At 53.6% G+C, this 16,403-nt stretch overlaps 1 protein-coding gene across 2 annotated transcripts; it reads left to right on the top strand.

Moving 5' to 3' along the window:
• The first annotated feature begins 1,444 nt into the window (after positions 1-1,444).
• On the top strand, positions 1,445-15,671 carry FCER2 (Fc epsilon receptor II). 2 transcript variants are annotated; one of them, XM_024926710.4, is made up of 10 exons: positions 1,445-1,859; positions 2,757-2,870; positions 3,202-3,255; positions 4,020-4,082; positions 4,311-4,373; positions 4,534-4,596; positions 4,695-4,784; positions 11,317-11,468; positions 11,609-11,715; positions 12,444-15,671. In XM_024926710.4, exons 1-10 carry the CDS (start codon positions 1,838-1,840, stop codon positions 12,679-12,681), a joined length of 966 nt encoding a protein of 321 aa, XP_024782478.3. In that variant the 5' UTR covers positions 1,445-1,837; the 3' UTR covers positions 12,682-15,671. The 2 variants fall into 2 exon arrangements, with proteins under 2 accessions (XP_024782478.3, XP_034801523.2); XM_034945632.3 differs by having other exon boundaries at positions 1,445-2,234.
• Positions 15,672-16,403: the final 732 nt, after the last annotated feature.

Here is a 16,403-nt window from a genome sequence, read left to right as displayed (position 1 = left end):
CCCAGGTCAAGGGTCCCGGGTTTGAGTTCCAGTCCCACCACTGCGTGATGGGGACAAATGACTTACCCTCTTGGAACCTCAGTTCCACTGAGAGAGGCCCCACAAAATGAGGACACTCCCCCAGCATCCTGCCAGTAGGTTTACTGAGCACCTACTGTGTGCTGGTGCTTTGAATACTCCCAATTTACAGATGAGCAAACTGAGCTGCTCATCCAGGGAGAAGCCAGGACTCGGGCTCAGGTCTGTCCAGCTGCCTCCCTGGACAGTTCCAGTCCCAGGATGGTCTCTGGGTTCCTCTCACAATGTCAAAAGGGCCAGCTTGAGCTGCCGCTAATCAGAGCCTGGCCGCGCCACACCCCACCTCCCTGAGGCTCCGAGAGAAGGGACTTACCTATAGTCAAGCAGCGAAAGAAGGTAGCCCGTGACCTCCAGGCCTGAAGGACCCCAAGTCCCATGCTCCTCAGCACATAGTAGATGCTTTAAAGTCAGAGGACTTGGTCGGGCGCAGTGGCTCACGCCTGTAATCCTAGCACTTTGGGAGGCTGAGGAGGGCAGATCACCTGTGGTCAGGAGTTCGAGACTGGCCTGATCAATATGGTGAAACCCTGTCTCTACTAAAATACAAAAATTAGCCAGGTGTGGTGGTGGGTGCCTGTAGTCCCAGCTACTTGGGAGGCTAAGACGGGAGAATCACTTGAGCCCGGGAGGTGGAGGTTGCAGTGAGCCAAGATGGTGCCATTGCACTCCAGCCTGGGTGACAGAGCGAGACTCCATCTCAAAAAATAAAAAAATAGGCCATGCACAGTGGCTCACGCCTGTAATCCCAGCACTTTGGGAGGCCGAGGCGGGCGGATCATGAGGTCAGGAGTTTGAGACTAGCCTGGCCAACATAGTGAAACCCCGTCTCTGCTAAAAATACAAAAATTATCTGGTCGTGGTGGCACGTGCCTATAGTCCCAGCTACTCGGGAGGCTGAGGCGGGAGAATCGCTTGAACCCAGGAGGTGGAGGTTGCAGTGAGCCGAGATCGTGCCCCTGCACTCCAGCCTGGGCAACAGAGCGAGACTCCATTTCAATAAATAAATAAATAAAGTCAGAGCAGTTTACAGATGCCCTGGGGACATTGGCAGAGGAGAAGGCTGAGGCCTGGGTTATGGGCTCTTAGCATTTCTCAGTGGGACGTGACACAGAGTAGATGTTTCATAAATGTTTAGAATCTGAAGACCCACTGTGCGCAGCCCGGCACCAAAAACCTCAGGTATGCTGTGATCTCATTGGATCCTATCTTGGCCTCATGAGTTGGGTGCTGTCATCAGCCCATTTTACAGAGGGGAAAACTGAGGCTGAGAATGGTTGAATCCTTGGCTGAGGTCACACAGGCAAGGCAATTATAATAAAAGCTGGTGATATTTTTAGCACAGATCACTAACCAACAGTATAGGTGTTCTCGGTATCATCATTTTACGAATGAGGAAAGAAGTTTCCAGGTTAATTAAGCCATTTGTCAAGATCTCATGGGTGCACCTGCTGTGTAGCTCAAGTGTGATGGGCTCTGGAGTGCCCCACTTCTGATCTCAGGCTGCTATCTCTCCACACCAGCTGTGTCTCCCCGCTAACCACGCTAGTGAGTCCAGATTGTAGACTAAACAAAATCAGCAAATGGCCGCTGAGTCCCACCAAGTCCCAGATGCTATCCTGCGCTGGTAACTAGGGTTTGACGCCTCACCCTAACCATCATTAAATCTCAAATCAGCCAGAGCTGTGATTGTGCCCGCTGAGTGGACTGCGTTGTCAGGGAGTGAGTGCGCCATCATCGGGAGAATCCAAGCAGGACCGCCATGGAGGAAGGTCAATATTCAGGTAGGAGGACTCTCTGGTTCTAACATTGGCAGAAGCAATGACCCTTAGCTACTGCCTTTCACCCAGAAGAGAAGGGGCGGCTCCCCAGTCCCTCTCTGGGAAAGAGGATGAATTTCTAAGAAAGGGACTGGTGTGAGTAAGGAGGTGAGGCCGGACTGACTTTCCTGGCACAGAGCCAGGAAGGAGTGGAAAATTGAGGGCCCCTCCTTTTTCTGATTCAACACCCTCCTGACAAAAAAAGAAAAAGAAAAAGAAAAAAAAAAAAAAAAAAAAACGGCTCCAGCTAGGGAGCTGGGAGCCCAATAGAGTCAGAGGCCAAATAGAACAGGAACTTGGAACAAGCAGAATTTAGCATAATGAATCCTCCAAGCCAGGGTGAGTGCAAAGGGCCAGGGGCTTGGGGTGGGACATCCAGATAGACCTTTGGGTGGGGCCTGGGAGAGCTTTGGAGGTCTGGATGTTGGATGACACCTGGGAAAGCGGCTGGGGAGTGGCTCCAATGTTGGGGAAGAATTGGGACTCAGTGTCCTGGGTTTAGGGAAGGGACTCCAGGTTGGGGACAGGTGCAGAGGTGTAAGGGTGGGCGCTGGGGGTCAGAGGGGAAGGAAAAAGCAGGACCTAGTCTTCTGGAAGTGAAGCTGGGGGCCTGGCATTAGTTGTTGGGGCTGAGGGAGTCTTAGCTCTTGGTCCCAGATCTGTCTCTGTGGACAGTGACCCAGCTCTGAGTCAGGTAAGGAAGCTGTGCAAATGGAGCTGGGGGTCCACTGAGACCCTCTGCTTCAGTGTGGGCTCTGGACAAGCTCCCAGGCTGTCGGGGGCTCTGGTTAATGGAGAGACGGACAGGGCCAGCATCCAGCTTCACCCTGCACCCATAGTCAGTCCCTCCACCCCCGGCAGAGATCGAGGAGCTTCCCAGGAGGCGGTGTTGCAGGCGCGGGACTCAGATCGTGCTGCTGGGGCTGGTGACCGCCGCTCTGTGGGCTGGGCTGCTGACTCTGCTTCTCCTGTGGCGTGAGGACACCCCCAGCTCCATGTGGTCCCCCCAACTCATGGGCCCCTTCTGTGTTCCCTCCTTCACCCCCATCTCAGAGCTGGGGGAGCCCAACGCATCCTCTCAAAACCCAATTTTCCCATCCTGCCTCCCATCTTTCCACTGCCAGCCCTTTCCCATCCCCCACCCTCCAGAGCCCCTCACCCCACACCCAGCTTCCCTGTCCTCCACCCTTTCAGCACCTCCATGGCTTATACTCAAGACCTCCATCCCCAGCTGGGAGGTGGGGTGCAGGCAGGTGGGGGCACTGACAATCCCCCCTCTCCACTCCTCTTCTCTCCCCCTCCCCAGACTGGGACACCACACAGAGTCTAAAACAGCTGGAAGAGAGGGCTGCCCGGAACGGTATGAAGGGGTCAAGGTGGAGGGGGTGGGGGTGAGGGTTAGGATGCCCAGCTCTCATCCCGCTCCTCTCTGGGCCTCAGTGTCCCCTCGCTAAGGAACTGAAGGTCAACCTAAGTTGCTCCCTGTCCTAGGGAAGGCGGGGACCCAGGGAAGCTTGGAAAAGTGCCTGATAGCATCCTAATACAGATGCTCTTCTGCTTGCAATGGGGTTATGTCCCCATAAGCGCAAAGTACGTTGAAAATAGTTTAAGTCAAAACTGTGTGGCTGGCTGAAGGCTTTGGCTCCCTACCACTGCCCAGCATTGCAAGAGAGTTAAGGTTTCCACTAAACGCATATTGGTTTCAGACCATTGTAAAGTCGAGCCATTGTAACTCGAGCTATTGTAAGTTGAGCCATTGTAAGTTGGCAGCCTTAAGCATCTGTAGCGTAAGGATTTTGTAACTGCTTTGTGCCTCCATTTCCTCATCTGTAAAATGGGCATACTTTTAGTGCCGTGAGACAGAAACAAGCTCTAAGATTTGTGAAGTACCCTGATAGTTGCCTATTGCTTTTATAGTTAATCCTGGGTGAGGGAGAGGTACACAGGTTCATTATATTCTTGCATATACCTTCCTGAGTACACTCCTCCTGCTCCAGTAAATGAACAAACAGCAACAGCAGCTGTTGTGACTATGTGAGAGGGTCCCTGAGCCTAGGGCATAGGCGGGGTCCAAGGACCTGCCTTTGAGGTTCCTGGGATATCTCTTCTCTCCCGCCGCTCCAGTCTCTCAAGTTTCCAAGAACTTGGAAAGCCACCATGGTGACCAGATGGCGCAGAAATCCCAGTGTGAGTGACTCCTGGAGTTGGGGTTGCAGGGGAAAAAGCGAGGGGGTCTTGCATGACTTCCTGGACCCAGAGCATTAAGACTCACTGTGCCCCACCCCCGACACTCGGGAACTGCAAACTGAGCAGGTGGTTCCAAGAACCCAGGCAAAGAGGCCAAGGGATGGGTGGGGGTAGATGGGGGAGACAATGAGGACCTGCTTACCATGAAGCCCCCTCCCCTGCAAACAGCCACGCAGATTTCACAGGAACTGGAGGAACTTCGAGCTGAACAGCAGAGATTGAAATCTCAGGGTGAGAGACTGGGATCGGGGTTATGGATCCAGATTGGGTGGGAAGGAGGGAGTGTCTCAGAGCCCTGGGGAACCACGAGGCTGGGGGGCCAGGCTTGGGGGGCACCCTCGGCCTGTACACATCCTCCCTGAGACCAGCCCTGCGCTCCTGCACACACCAGACTTGGAGCTGTCCTGGAACCTGAACGGGCTTCAAGCAGATCTGAGCAGCTTCAAGTCCCAGGGTGAGGCTTGGGAGGGGATGGAGCAATGGGGGAGGGAACGGACAAGGAGGGGGCCTGCCAGTCGGTCTCTGAGCACCGCCCCTTGTCGACTCCCCAAGAATTGAACGAGAGGAACGAAGCTTCAGATTTGCTGCAAAGACTCCGGGAGGAGGTGACAAAGCTAAGGATGGAGTTGCAGATGTCCAGCGGTGAGTGTGTGAGTCTCTGCTCAGGACGACGCGTGACCTCACCTGGGGCTCGTGTGTGTTGGCAAATGTGACGGCACGCACGTGTGACGTGAGGCAGCATGTCTATACGTTTGTGTGACCCGAGTGTCATTGGGAGGACACAAAGATATAAGCGCAGGGTGGGGAGTGTGCTTGGATGCGAGGCAGAGGTGTGCGTGATGACGGAAATAGGACTAAGTTTCTGATGGAGCAGGACACATAGAGCATACATAAAACACCGCTTATTTTATTTTTTAAGAGAAGGGGTCTTGGCCAGGCGCGGTGGCTCACACCTGTAATCCCAGCACTTTGAGAGGCCGAGGCGGGTGGATCACCTGAGGTCAGGAGCTCGAGACCAGCCTGACCAACATGGTGAAACCCCGTCTCCACTAAAAATACAAAAATTAGCTGGACGCAGTGGCTCACGCTTGTAATCCCAGCACTTAGGGAGGTCGAGGCGGATAGATTATTTGAGGTCAGGAGTTCGAGACCAGTCTGACCAACATGATGAAACCCCCATCTCTACTAAAACTACAAAAATTAGCTGGGTGTAGTGGTGCGTGCCTGTAGTCCCAGCTACTCGGGAGGCTGAGACAGGACAATTGCTTGAACCTGGGAGGTGGAGGTTGCAGTAAGCCAAGATCACGCCACTGCACTCCAGCCTGGCGACAGAGCGAGACTCCATCTCAATAAAAATTTTAAAAAATTAACCGGGTGTGGTGGCGGGCATACGTAATCCTAGCTACTTGGGAGGCTGAGGCACAAGAATCACTTGAACCCGGGAGGCAGAGGTTGCAGTGAGCTGAGATCATGCTGTCTTCGCACCACTGCACTCCAGGGCAACAGAGCGAGACTCTCTCAAAAAAAAAAAAAAAAAAAAAAAAAAGAGAGAGAGATGGAGTCTTACTCTTTTGCCCAGGCTGAAATGCAGTGGTGCAATCATAGCTCACTGCAGCCTCCAACTCCTGGGCTCAAGAGATCCTCCCACCTCAGCTTCCAGAGTAGCTGAGACTACGAGTGTGTGCCACCACGCCAGGCTAATTTTTTATTTTCCTGTAGCCACGGGGTCTCACTTTGTTACCCAGGTTGGTCTTGAACTCCTGGACTCCAGCGATCCTTCTGCCTCAGTCTTCCAAAGTGCTGGGATTACAGGCATAAGTCATTGCACCTGGCCCTAGCTAATTTTTTTTATTTTTTGTAGCGACAGGATCTCGCTATGTTGCCCAGGCTGGTCCTGAACTCCTGGGCTCCAGCAATCCTCTCGCCTCGGCCTCCCAAAATGCTGAGATTACAGGCATGAGCCATCTTGCCTGGCAATTTCTTTCTGATTCCAACTGTGTCCTTTCACAGATTTGGAGACTCCTACAGTTTTTTTCCTCTTCTGCGTTAAAGCAGTCCAGTGTTGACCCTCGCTGGGTTCTCCTTGCTGGTGTCCTCTGCCTGATGTGGCCCAGTGAGGAGTTATTAGTAGGATTCTCATACACACAGCCTTCCTGGTAGATTGTCTGACCAGGCCAGGGAGCCAGACGGGGGTAATGTCTGCAGTGATGGGACAATGGAGATGGTGGCCTCTTTCCCAGGGGTGGCAGTAATGGAGGCAGTGTTGACCTCAGGAGGCTAGCAGGCTGCAGAGAGAGCAGACATTCAGTCACTGTACCCTTAATGCGGGGTAGGGACCAGGTGCACTGGCTCACGCCTATAGTCCCAGCACTTTGGGAGGCCGAGGCAGGAGGATCAGTTGAGTCCAGGAGTTTGAGACCAGCCTAGGCAACACAGCAAGATCCTGACTCAACAAAAACATGAAAAAATTAGCCAGATGTGGTGATGTGTACCTGTAGTCTCATCTACTCGGGAGGCTGAGGTGGGAGGATCACCTGAGCCCAGGAGTTTGAGGCTGCAGTGAGCTAGGATTGAGCCACTGCCCTCCAGCCTGGGCAACAGAGTGGGACCTTGCCTCTGAAGAAAAAAAATTAATGTAGGGTAGGAACTGGGGTTTTACAGCCCTGCCATTCCGCCAACCAATGCCCCCACCCTTGATTTTTGGTCTTTGACCTCTGGGAAGCCCCAGCTGCCCTAACTGGGGCAGAGAAGAGGAAGTTTCTGTGCTTGGTGTGATGGAGTCCCGTCCCCTGGGAATCCCAGCTGGAAACCTCAGTGTGGTCCCTCAGGGAGAGGCACAGGGGAAGAGCACTCTGGACCATGACAACTTCTGACAGGTCACCTCCTAATTCTTCCCCAGTCCCTGAAGTCTCCCCGAAATCCAGCCCCACAGCCTGGGATCTGAGCCTGGCTCTGAGGTTGTCTCTGGGTGACTATGTAACAAACAACCAAGACACCTTCCCCTGAAGTTTTCTTTGAGGGCTCAGAAATGTCCTCTTCCTGGTTTTGGGATTTGGGTTTTTGTCGTTGTTGTTTTGGTTGTTCAGAGACAGGGCCTGGTTCTGTCACCAAGGCTGGAGTGCAGTGGCACAATCATGGCTCACTACGGCCTCAAACTCCTGGGGTCAAGTGATCCTCTCATCTTGGCCTCCCAAATCGCTAGGGTTACAAGTATGAGCCACTGCACCTGGCCACCTCTTCCTGTTTTAACGCTGCACCTCCAGAGGGCTGAGTACTGGTTACCATTTCATGGGTGAGAAGCACACCCATCTCAAGCTACTGCAGACCCTAAGCTCCTTAGAAAAATCTGACCACATGAGGGTGGGCGTGGTGGCTCACGCCTATAATCCCAGCATTTTGGGAGGCCGAGGCAGGAGGATCACTTGAGCCCAGGAGTTCGAGACTGGCCTGGGCAACATGATGAGACCCTACCTCTTTAAAAAAAAAAAAAAAAAAAATCTGTGGCTGGGCATGGTGGCTCATGCCTGTAATCCCAGCACTTTGTGAGGCCGAGGCAGGTGGATCACATGAGGTCAGGAGATCGAGACCAGCCTGACCAACATGGTGAAACCCCGTCTCTACTAAAAATATAAAAATTAGCTGGGCATGGTGGTGCACGCCTGTAATCCCAGCTACTTGGGAGGCTAAGGCAGGAGAATCGCTTGAACCCGGGAGGTGCAGGTTGCAGTGAGCCGAGATAGTGCCACTGTACTCTGGCCTGGGAGACAGAGCAAAACTCTGTCTCAAAACAAAACAAAACGAAAAACATCTGACCACGTGTAGTGGAACCTTCCCTGCATATCACTATAGGAAAATCTACTTTCTTAAAGCGGGTTTTTGCTATGTTGCCCAGGCTAGTCTCAAACTCCTGGGCTCAAGCGATCCTCCTGCCTCAGCCTCCCAAGTAGCTGGGATTACAGGTGCACACCACTGCTGAAAATCTATTTTGAAGCAAGAAAGATTTGATCCAGTAAGACTGGGTTTAACCTCCCACCTGGGAGGCGATAGCAACAATGTCTGGGAGTTTCATTGGGGTGGGGGGAAGGGGAGAAAGAGACCATATAGAGGGATTGTGGGACCTAGTCTTGCAATCCCATTGGCTCTCCTGACCAAAGCCTCCCACTGGAAGAAAAGGATCTCAGTTTCCCAGACATTGGCTAGGAGTGCTGGTTTGGGGGGTTCTGCCAGTGATGATGACCAGGGCTGTTGGTAGGGATGGTGCTTGGGGAAAGTAATCGCTGGTGGACCTGGCCACAGCACTGGTTTTGCTGTCGGTGCCAGTGATGAAGACATGGCTGGTGTGGTTGGTAAAGATGGTGTTGGCTGTGGTGTGGGTGGTGGAGATAAGCTGCTGCTGGTGGTGGGTACCTCTGTTAATGATGTCGGTGATGAAGGTGTTGCTGACCTTGGAGGGGTTTGTTGGTGGTTGAAGTGCTGCTGGCCATGAGGTGTTTGTCATGATGGGGTTGGTGGCTGAGGCACTGTTAGCTATGAGGTGTTTGTGGTGATGATGGTGGTTGAAGCGTTATTGGATATGAATGTGTTTGTGGTGACAGTGATGGCCACTGACGTGCTGCTGGTCATGGTGTTGGTGATTGAAGTATTGCTGGCCATGGATGTATTTACGGTAATGGTGTCAGCAGTTGAAGCATTGATGGTCAAGAGTGTATTTATAATGATGGTGTTGGTGGTTGAGCTGCTTCTGGCCATGAGATGTTTGTGGTGACATTGGCGTCAGCTGAGGTGTTGCTAACCACGAAGTGTTGATGGTATTAGTGACTGGCGTTCTGCTGGCTGTAAGGTGTTTGTGGTGACAGTGTTAGGGGTTTATGTGTTGTTGGGCATGAATGTGTTCGTGGCGCTGGTGTTGGTAGTTGATGTGTTATTGGATGTGAATGTATTCGTGCCGATGGTGCTGGTGGTTGATGTGTTGATGGATGTGAATGTGTTCGTGGTGCTGGTGTTGGTAATTGATGTGTTGTTGGGCATGAATGTGTTCGTGGCGATGGTGTTGGTAGTTGATATGTTGATGGATGTGAATGTATTTGTGCCAATGGTGTTGGTGGTTGATGTGTTGATGGACGTGAATGTGTTTGTGACAATGGTGTTGGTAGTTGATGTGTTGTTGGACATGAATGTGTTCATGGTGATTGTGTTGGTAGTTGATGTGTTGTTGGATGTGAATGTGTTTGTGGTGATGGTGTTGGTAGTTGATGTGTTGTTGGACATGAATGTGTTCATGGTGATTGTGTTGGTAGTTGATGTGTTGCTGGACATGAATGTGTTTGTGGCACTGGTGTTGGTAGTTGATGTGTTGTTGGATGTGAATGTACTCATGCCGATGGTGTTGGTGGTTGATGTGTTGATGGACGTGAATGTGTTTGTGGTGACAGTGTTGGTGGTTGATATGTTGTTGGGCATGAATGTGTTCATAGCGACGGTGTTGGTGGTTGATATGTTGTTGGGCATGAATGTGTTCATAGTGACGGTGTTGGCAGTTGATGTGTTCATGGATGTGAATGTGTTCATGGCGATGGTGTTGGTGGTTGATGTGTTGATGGACGTGAACGTGAATGTGTTTGTGACAATGGTGTTGGTAGTTGATGTGTTGATGGACGTGAATGTGTTTGTGGTGATGGTGTTGGTAGTTGATGTGTTGTTGGACATGAATGTGTTTGTGGTGATAGTGCTGGTGGTTGAGGTGCTTCTAGTTGGGAGGTGTTTGTGGTGACAGTGTTTGCAGTTGCAGTGTTGCTGGCTGTGGAACTGGCAATGTGGTCATGGTGTTGGTGACTGAGGTGTTGCTGGCCATGGGTGTATTTATGGTGATGTAACGGTGGTTGAGGAGGTGTTTGTGGAGATGATGTTGGTGACTGATATTCAGCTGTCTGTAAGGCATTTGTGATGATGGTGTTGGTGGCATTTTTGGCCATGAGGTATTTGGGGTGCTGGTGTTGGTGGTTGAAGTGCTGTTGGCATGAGGTGTTTGAGGTGATGAGGGTGGTCAAAGTGCTGTTGGCGATGGTGCTTGTGGCTGAGGTGCTGCTGGCTGTGGAACTGGTGATGTGGGTGATAATGTTGGTGATTGAAGTGTTGCTAGCCATGGATGGATTTATGGTGATGTTGGTGGCAATTGAGGCACTTCTAACTATGAGATGGCGATGGTGATGGTGTTAGTGATTGATGCTCTGCTCGCTGTGAAGCATTTGTGATAATGGGATTTGTGGCTGAGGTGCTGCTGGCTGTGGAGCCGGTGATGTGGTCATGGCTTTGGTGACTGAAGAGTTCCCAAGCCATGGTGGATTTAAGGTGATTATAATGACAACTGAAGTGCTTCTGGCCATGGTGGTGCTTGTAGCGATGGTGCTGGTGGTTGAAGTGTTGTTGGACATGAATGCGTTTCTGGTCATGGTGTTGATGGTTGAGGGGCTTCTACCTGTGGGGTGTCTGTGGTTATGACGATGGTTGAAATATTACTGGACATGAGTGTGTTTGTGGTCATGGCGTTGATGGTTGAGGGGCTTCTAGCTATGAGGTGTCTGTGGTGATGATGGTGGTTGAGCTATTGTCAGACATGAGTGTGTTTGTGGTCGTGGTGTTGATGGTTGAGGGGCCTCTAGCTGTGAGGTGTCTGTGGTGATAATGGTGGTTGAAGCGTTGTTGGACGTGAATGCATTTGTGGTCATGGTGCTGGTGGTTGAGGGACCTCTAGCCGTGAGGTGTCTGTGGTGATGGTGGTTGAAGTGTTGTTGGACATGAGTGTGTTTGTGGTCATGGTGTTGACCATATTGGACATGAATGTGTGGTGGCAGTGTTGGTGCTTGTGGTGCTTCCAGCCATGAGGTGTTTGTGGAGATGCTGACGGTAGTTGAGGTGTTGATGGTCGACACCGTGCTCTGCTAACCATGAAGGTGTTTGTGGCCATGGTGGCTGAGGTGCTTCTACTATGGATCTGGTCAGCATCATAGCTCCAGCAGAGAACACAGCCCATGAGGCCGTCTGTTAGGCCCTGGGGTGGGTCTGCTTTTAGCCGGGACCCCAGGAGTGGCCCTAGGAGGGGCGCTGCCACCTAGTCTGCCCAGGGTGCCCAAGGCACCTCCGTTGGCACCGCCCCCGAGCCTCTCCTCCACCCCAGGCTTTGTGTGCAACACGTGCCCTGAAAAGTGGATCAATTTCCAACGGAAGTGCTACTACTTCGGCAAGGGCACCAAGCAGTGGGTCCACGCCCGGTATGCCTGTGACGACATGGAAGGGCAGCTGGTCAGCATCCACAGCCCGGAGGAGCAGGTGGGCCCGGGCTCTGCAGAGGTGGTGGGCAGCATGGCGAGGGTGGGGGGACCCCCACCCCACTCTACCCAACCTCTCGAAGTGGGCTGGAAGGCCCCAGGCACATGTCTCCAGTCCTCCAGCCCTGTCCTGCCCCCCAGGACTTCCTGACCAAGCATGCCAGCCACACTGGCTCCTGGATTGGCCTTCGGAACTTGGACCTGAAGGGGGAGTTTATCTGGGTGGATGGGAGCCACGTGGACTACAGGTGAGGAGGGGGCCTCTGGGATCCAGGGGAGGAGGCGGAAATACCGTGGAGGGAGGAGCTCCCTAGATAAACTCCACCGGGAAGCGGATGAGGGCTCAGAGAGAAGGGTCTCTAGGGTGCAGGGGAGGAGGATGCCAGTGGGGGCTGGGGGACCTGGCCAAGGCTTCTCTGACCTGGAGGAGGGGATATAGAGGAAGGGGCTCAGGGAGGAAGTTCCATGCACAGATTAGAAGGGCGAGTCTTGGCCGGGCAGGGTGGCTCGTGCCTGTCATCCCAGCACTGTAGGAGGCCGAGGTGGGTGGATCACCTGCCAGGAGTTTAAGACCATCCTGGTCAACACGGAGAAACCCCTCTCTACTAAAAATACAAAAATTAGCCAGTCATGATGGCGGGCGCCTGTAATCCCAGCTATTTGGGAGGCTGAGGTGGGAGAATCACTTGAACCCAGGAGGCGGAGGTTGCAGTGAACTGAGATCGCGCACTGCACTCCAGCCTGGGCGACAGAGTGATTCTGTCTCAACAAAATAAATAAATAAACAAACAAACAAATAAATAAGGGTGAGTCTTGGGCTGCAGGGTATGGGGCACCAAAATGAGGTACCGGTCCCCAGGCACAGACTCAGGATGGGGAACCTGGGGTGAGAAGGGAGGGTGCAGACTCAGAGGGCTGCCGGGAACTGGGCTCCTTCTCCCCGCCCCATCCCCTGACCCAAAGCCTTTTGCTCCAGCAACTGGGCTCCAGGGGAGCCCACCAGCCGGAGCCAGGGCGAGGACTGCGTGATGATGCGGGGCTCCGGTCGCTGGAACGACGCCTTCTGCGACCGTAAGCTGGGCGCCTGGGTGTGCGACCGGCTGGCCACATGCACGCCGCCAGCCAGCGAAGGTTCCGCGGAGTCCATGGGACCTGATTCAAGACCAGGCCCTGACGGCCGCCTGCCCGCCCCCTCTGCCCCTCTCCACTCTTGAGCATGGATACAGCCAGGCCCAGAGCAAGACCCTGAAGACCCCCAACCACGGCCTAAACCCTCTTTGTGGCTGAAAGGTCCCTGTGACATTTTCTGCCACCCAAACGGACGCAGCTGACACATCTCCCGCTCCTCTATGGCCCCTGCCTTCCCAGGAGTACACCCCAACAGCACCCTCTCCAGATGGGAGTGCCCCCAACAGCACCCTCTCCAGATGAGAGTACACCCCAACAGCACCCTCTCCAGATGGGAGTACACCCCAACAGCACCCTCTCCAGATGGGAGTGCCCCCAACAGCACCCTCTCCAGATGAGAGTATACCCCAACAGCACCCTCTCCAGATGAGAGTATACCCCAACAGCACCCTCTCCAGATGGGAGTGCCCCCAACAGCACCCTCTCCAGATGAGAGTACACCCCAACAGCACCCTCTCCAGATGAGAGTATACCCCAACAGCACCCTCTCCAGATGAGAGTATACCCCAACAGCACCCTCTCCAGATGGGAGTGCCCCCAACAGCACCCTCTCCAGATGAGAGTACACCCCAACAGCACCCTCTCCAGATGAGAGTATACCCCAACAGCACCCTCTCCAGATGAGAGTATACCCCAACAGCACCCTCTCCAGATGGGAGTACACCCCAACAGCACCCTCTCCAGATGCAGCCCCATGTCCTCAGCACCCCAGGACCTGAGTATCCCCAGCTCAGGTGGTGAGTCCTCCTGTCCAGCCTGCATCAATAAAATGGGGCAATGATGGCCTCCCACATTTGTCCCCTTCTTGGAGGCCTGGCTGGGTCTGGTCTCTGGGTGTGGCACATGGGAGCTGGGAATTCCAGAGTCTGATGCCTGAGACCACCTTTGAAAGTTGGGACATCAGATCTTTGGCCGGGTGTGGTGGCCCATGCCTGTAATTCCAGCACTTTGGGAGGTCAAGGCAGGCGAATCATCTGAGGTCAGGAGTTCAAGACCAGCCTGGCCAACGTGGCAAAACCCCATCTCTATTAAAAATACAAAAATTCAGCCAGGCACGGTGGCTCACGCCTGTAATCCCAGCACTTTGGGAGGCCAAGGCAGGCGGATCACAAGGTCAGGAGATCGAGACCATCCTGGCTAACACGGTGAAACTCCGTCTCTACTAAAAATACAAAAAATTAGCCGGGCGTGGCGGCGTGTGCCTGTAGTCCCAGCTGCTGGGGAGGCTGAGGCAGGAGAACGGCGTGAACCCGGGAGGTGGAGCTTGCAGTGAGCCAAGATTGCGCCACTGCACTCCAGCCTGGGCGACAGAGCGAGACTCCATCTCAAAAAAAAAAAAAAAACACAAAAACAAAAACACAAAAATTTGCTGGGCGTGGTGGTGCACACCCGTAATCCTAGCTACTCAGGAGGCTGAGGCGGGAGAAGTGCTTGAACCTGGGAGGTGGAGGTTGCAATGATCTGAGATCACGCCACTGTGACAGAGCAAGACCCCAACTAAATAAAGTTAAAAAGAAAGAAAGAAAATTGGGAGCAAGCAGATGTGGTGGCTCACGCCTGTAATCCCAGCACTTTGGGAGGCTGAATTGAGCCGATCGCTTGAGACCAGGAGTTCGAGACCAGCCTGGCCAACATAGTGAAACCCCGTCTCTACTAAAAAAAAATACAAAAATTAGCCAGGCATGGTGGCATGTGCCTATAATCCCAGCTACTCGGGAGGCTGAGGCAGGAGAATCACTTGAACCTGGCAGGCAGAGGTTGCAGTGAGCCAGGATCGCGCTACTGCACTCCAGCCTGGGTAACAGAGTGAGACTGCATGTCAAAAAAAAAAAAAAAGAAAAAAGAAACAAATTGAGGAGCAACTGAAGTAGAATTCTATCTCCCGTTTTTATTTTTTCCTGCTCTATGACACGGAGAATGCAGGACATGAAGCCTCTGAGGTCCAATGGCCCCTTGGAATACTGTAGGGGAAGGCGGTGGATCACCCTGAGGCCGGGAGGGCGTGAGTTGACTCATGGAAGTACCCACAGCAGGGCTTAGTACACAGAAGGTGCTCAGTAAGTGCTGGCTGGCTGGACAGGCTGATGGGGAGTGGGCCTGGTCAACCGAAGGCCATTTCGGGTCTGGAGGTGTTAACCCTACTCAGGGTCTGGGAGGCTGAGGTGGCACCAGCCTCACGCTCGGCCAAGGTCGACCCATGCCCGAGGCCACGGGAGGGAGGCCAGGAGCACAGGGTCCCCTCTCCACACTCCTCTACCAGTGGCTCAGGCCAACAATGGGGTCACTGCGCCTCTTCCCTTTCCCCTGACAACACCTCCAGGTCCAAGACCATAAGAAATGCCAGTGTGCTCTGCTGTCAAACGGCGCCCACAATCACTCACTGCTCACCCCTCCTGCCACTGCCTCGACTGGAGCAGTCACCTCCGCCCGGGGCTCTCTCTTCACTGCCCCCTTTCCAGAAGTTTCCTCCAGCTCAGATAAAAGGCCAAAGCCAGCTGCTCACAGTGGCTCATGCCTGTCATCCCAGCGCTTTGGGAGGCTGAGGTGGGAAGACTGCTTGAGTCCAGGAGTTTGAGGCCAGCCTGGGCAACATAGTGAGGCCCCGTCTCTACAAAAAATACAAAAACTAGAGGTGTGGTGATGGGCAACTTGGTCCCAGCTGCTTGGGAGGCCGAGGTGGGAGGATTGTGCCCCTGCACTCAGCCTGGGCGACAGTGAGAACCTGTCTCAAAAAAAAAAAAAAAAAAAAAGAAGAAGAAAAGAGAAAAAGCCGGCCAGGCGCGGTGGCTCACGCCTGCAATCCTAGCACTTTGGGAGGCCAAGGCGGGCAGATCACTTGAGGTCAGGAGTTCCAGACCAGCCTGGCCAACATGGTGAAACCCCGTCTCCACTAAAAATACAAAAATTAGCTGGGTGTGGTGGCGGACGCCTATAGTCCCAACTATTCAGGAGGCTGAAGCAGGAGAATTGCTTGAACCCAGGAGGCTGAGATCTGAGATCGCACCACTGCACTCCAGCCTGGGCGACAGAGTGAGGCTCCATCTCTAAATAATAATAATAATAATTAATCTGTGTGACCATGGGCACATGACTTCTTTTGGAACCTGCCTGGGAAATGAGGTGATGCTGCTTGCCCAGCTCACCAAGGGCTGGTGCCTGGCTCCTCCTCCTCCTCTCACCCACCCACCGGGAGGGTCCAGGGGAAGACCTTCCTTGCAGCCCGGAGCACCGTAAGTTAGAGCTGCTGTGATCAGAAGCTGCGAAACCACAGGCTCTTCTTTCTCTTCATCCTCCCTTGCCCCAACCCCGGGCCCAGCCTCATAACCCTACAGCTTGTTCAAACGTTTTCCCTTCTCCTCAAGCCCCCTAACTCACCCTCGGTGGCCGGTGGGGACGGGGCGTGGGAACAGACCCTGGGCCCTGCACTCCCAACTTACAAATTCCCGCAGCCCCTCTTCCTCCCTCCCGATTTCTCTGACATCCTTCACAGCCCCGCCTCTGGACAGAAGAATGGCCCCTGCCCCGGCAGGCCCTGGAAGCCCCTCTCGCCAGGGTCTCAGAGGACCTGCCTGGGGCTGCTTAGCCCAAAGCGTCCTGCATTTTGCTCTGAAATCCAGCTTCTCAGACACCATGTTCCCCTCCCTCCGTCCCCCATCCGGGACTGTGGTTTCTGTGTCTGTGCTGACGCCCAGACCTCCCTCCAGAACTCCAGACCCCAAACCCCAAGACCTGTGCATCTGCTGGCCCC

The sequence above is a fragment of the Pan paniscus genome, chromosome 20 (assembly GCF_029289425.2).
Source record: "Pan paniscus chromosome 20, NHGRI_mPanPan1-v2.0_pri, whole genome shotgun sequence".
NCBI lineage: Eukaryota > Metazoa > Chordata > Mammalia > Primates > Hominidae > Pan > Pan paniscus.
This window is presented reverse-complemented; position numbering and strand designations above follow the sequence as displayed.

Excerpts from the sequence above, each read along its gene's own strand:
- FCER2 (XM_024926710.4), top strand. The coding sequence starts at position 1,838 with ATGGAGGAAGGTCAATATTCAG. Across the intron at positions 2,871-3,201 it reads GACTCTGCTTCTCCTGTGGC|ACTGGGACACCACACAGAGT; the intron begins GTGAGGACACCC and ends CCCCCTCCCCAG. Across the intron at positions 4,597-4,694 it reads GAGCAGCTTCAAGTCCCAGG|AATTGAACGAGAGGAACGAA; the intron begins GTGAGGCTTGGG and ends CGACTCCCCAAG.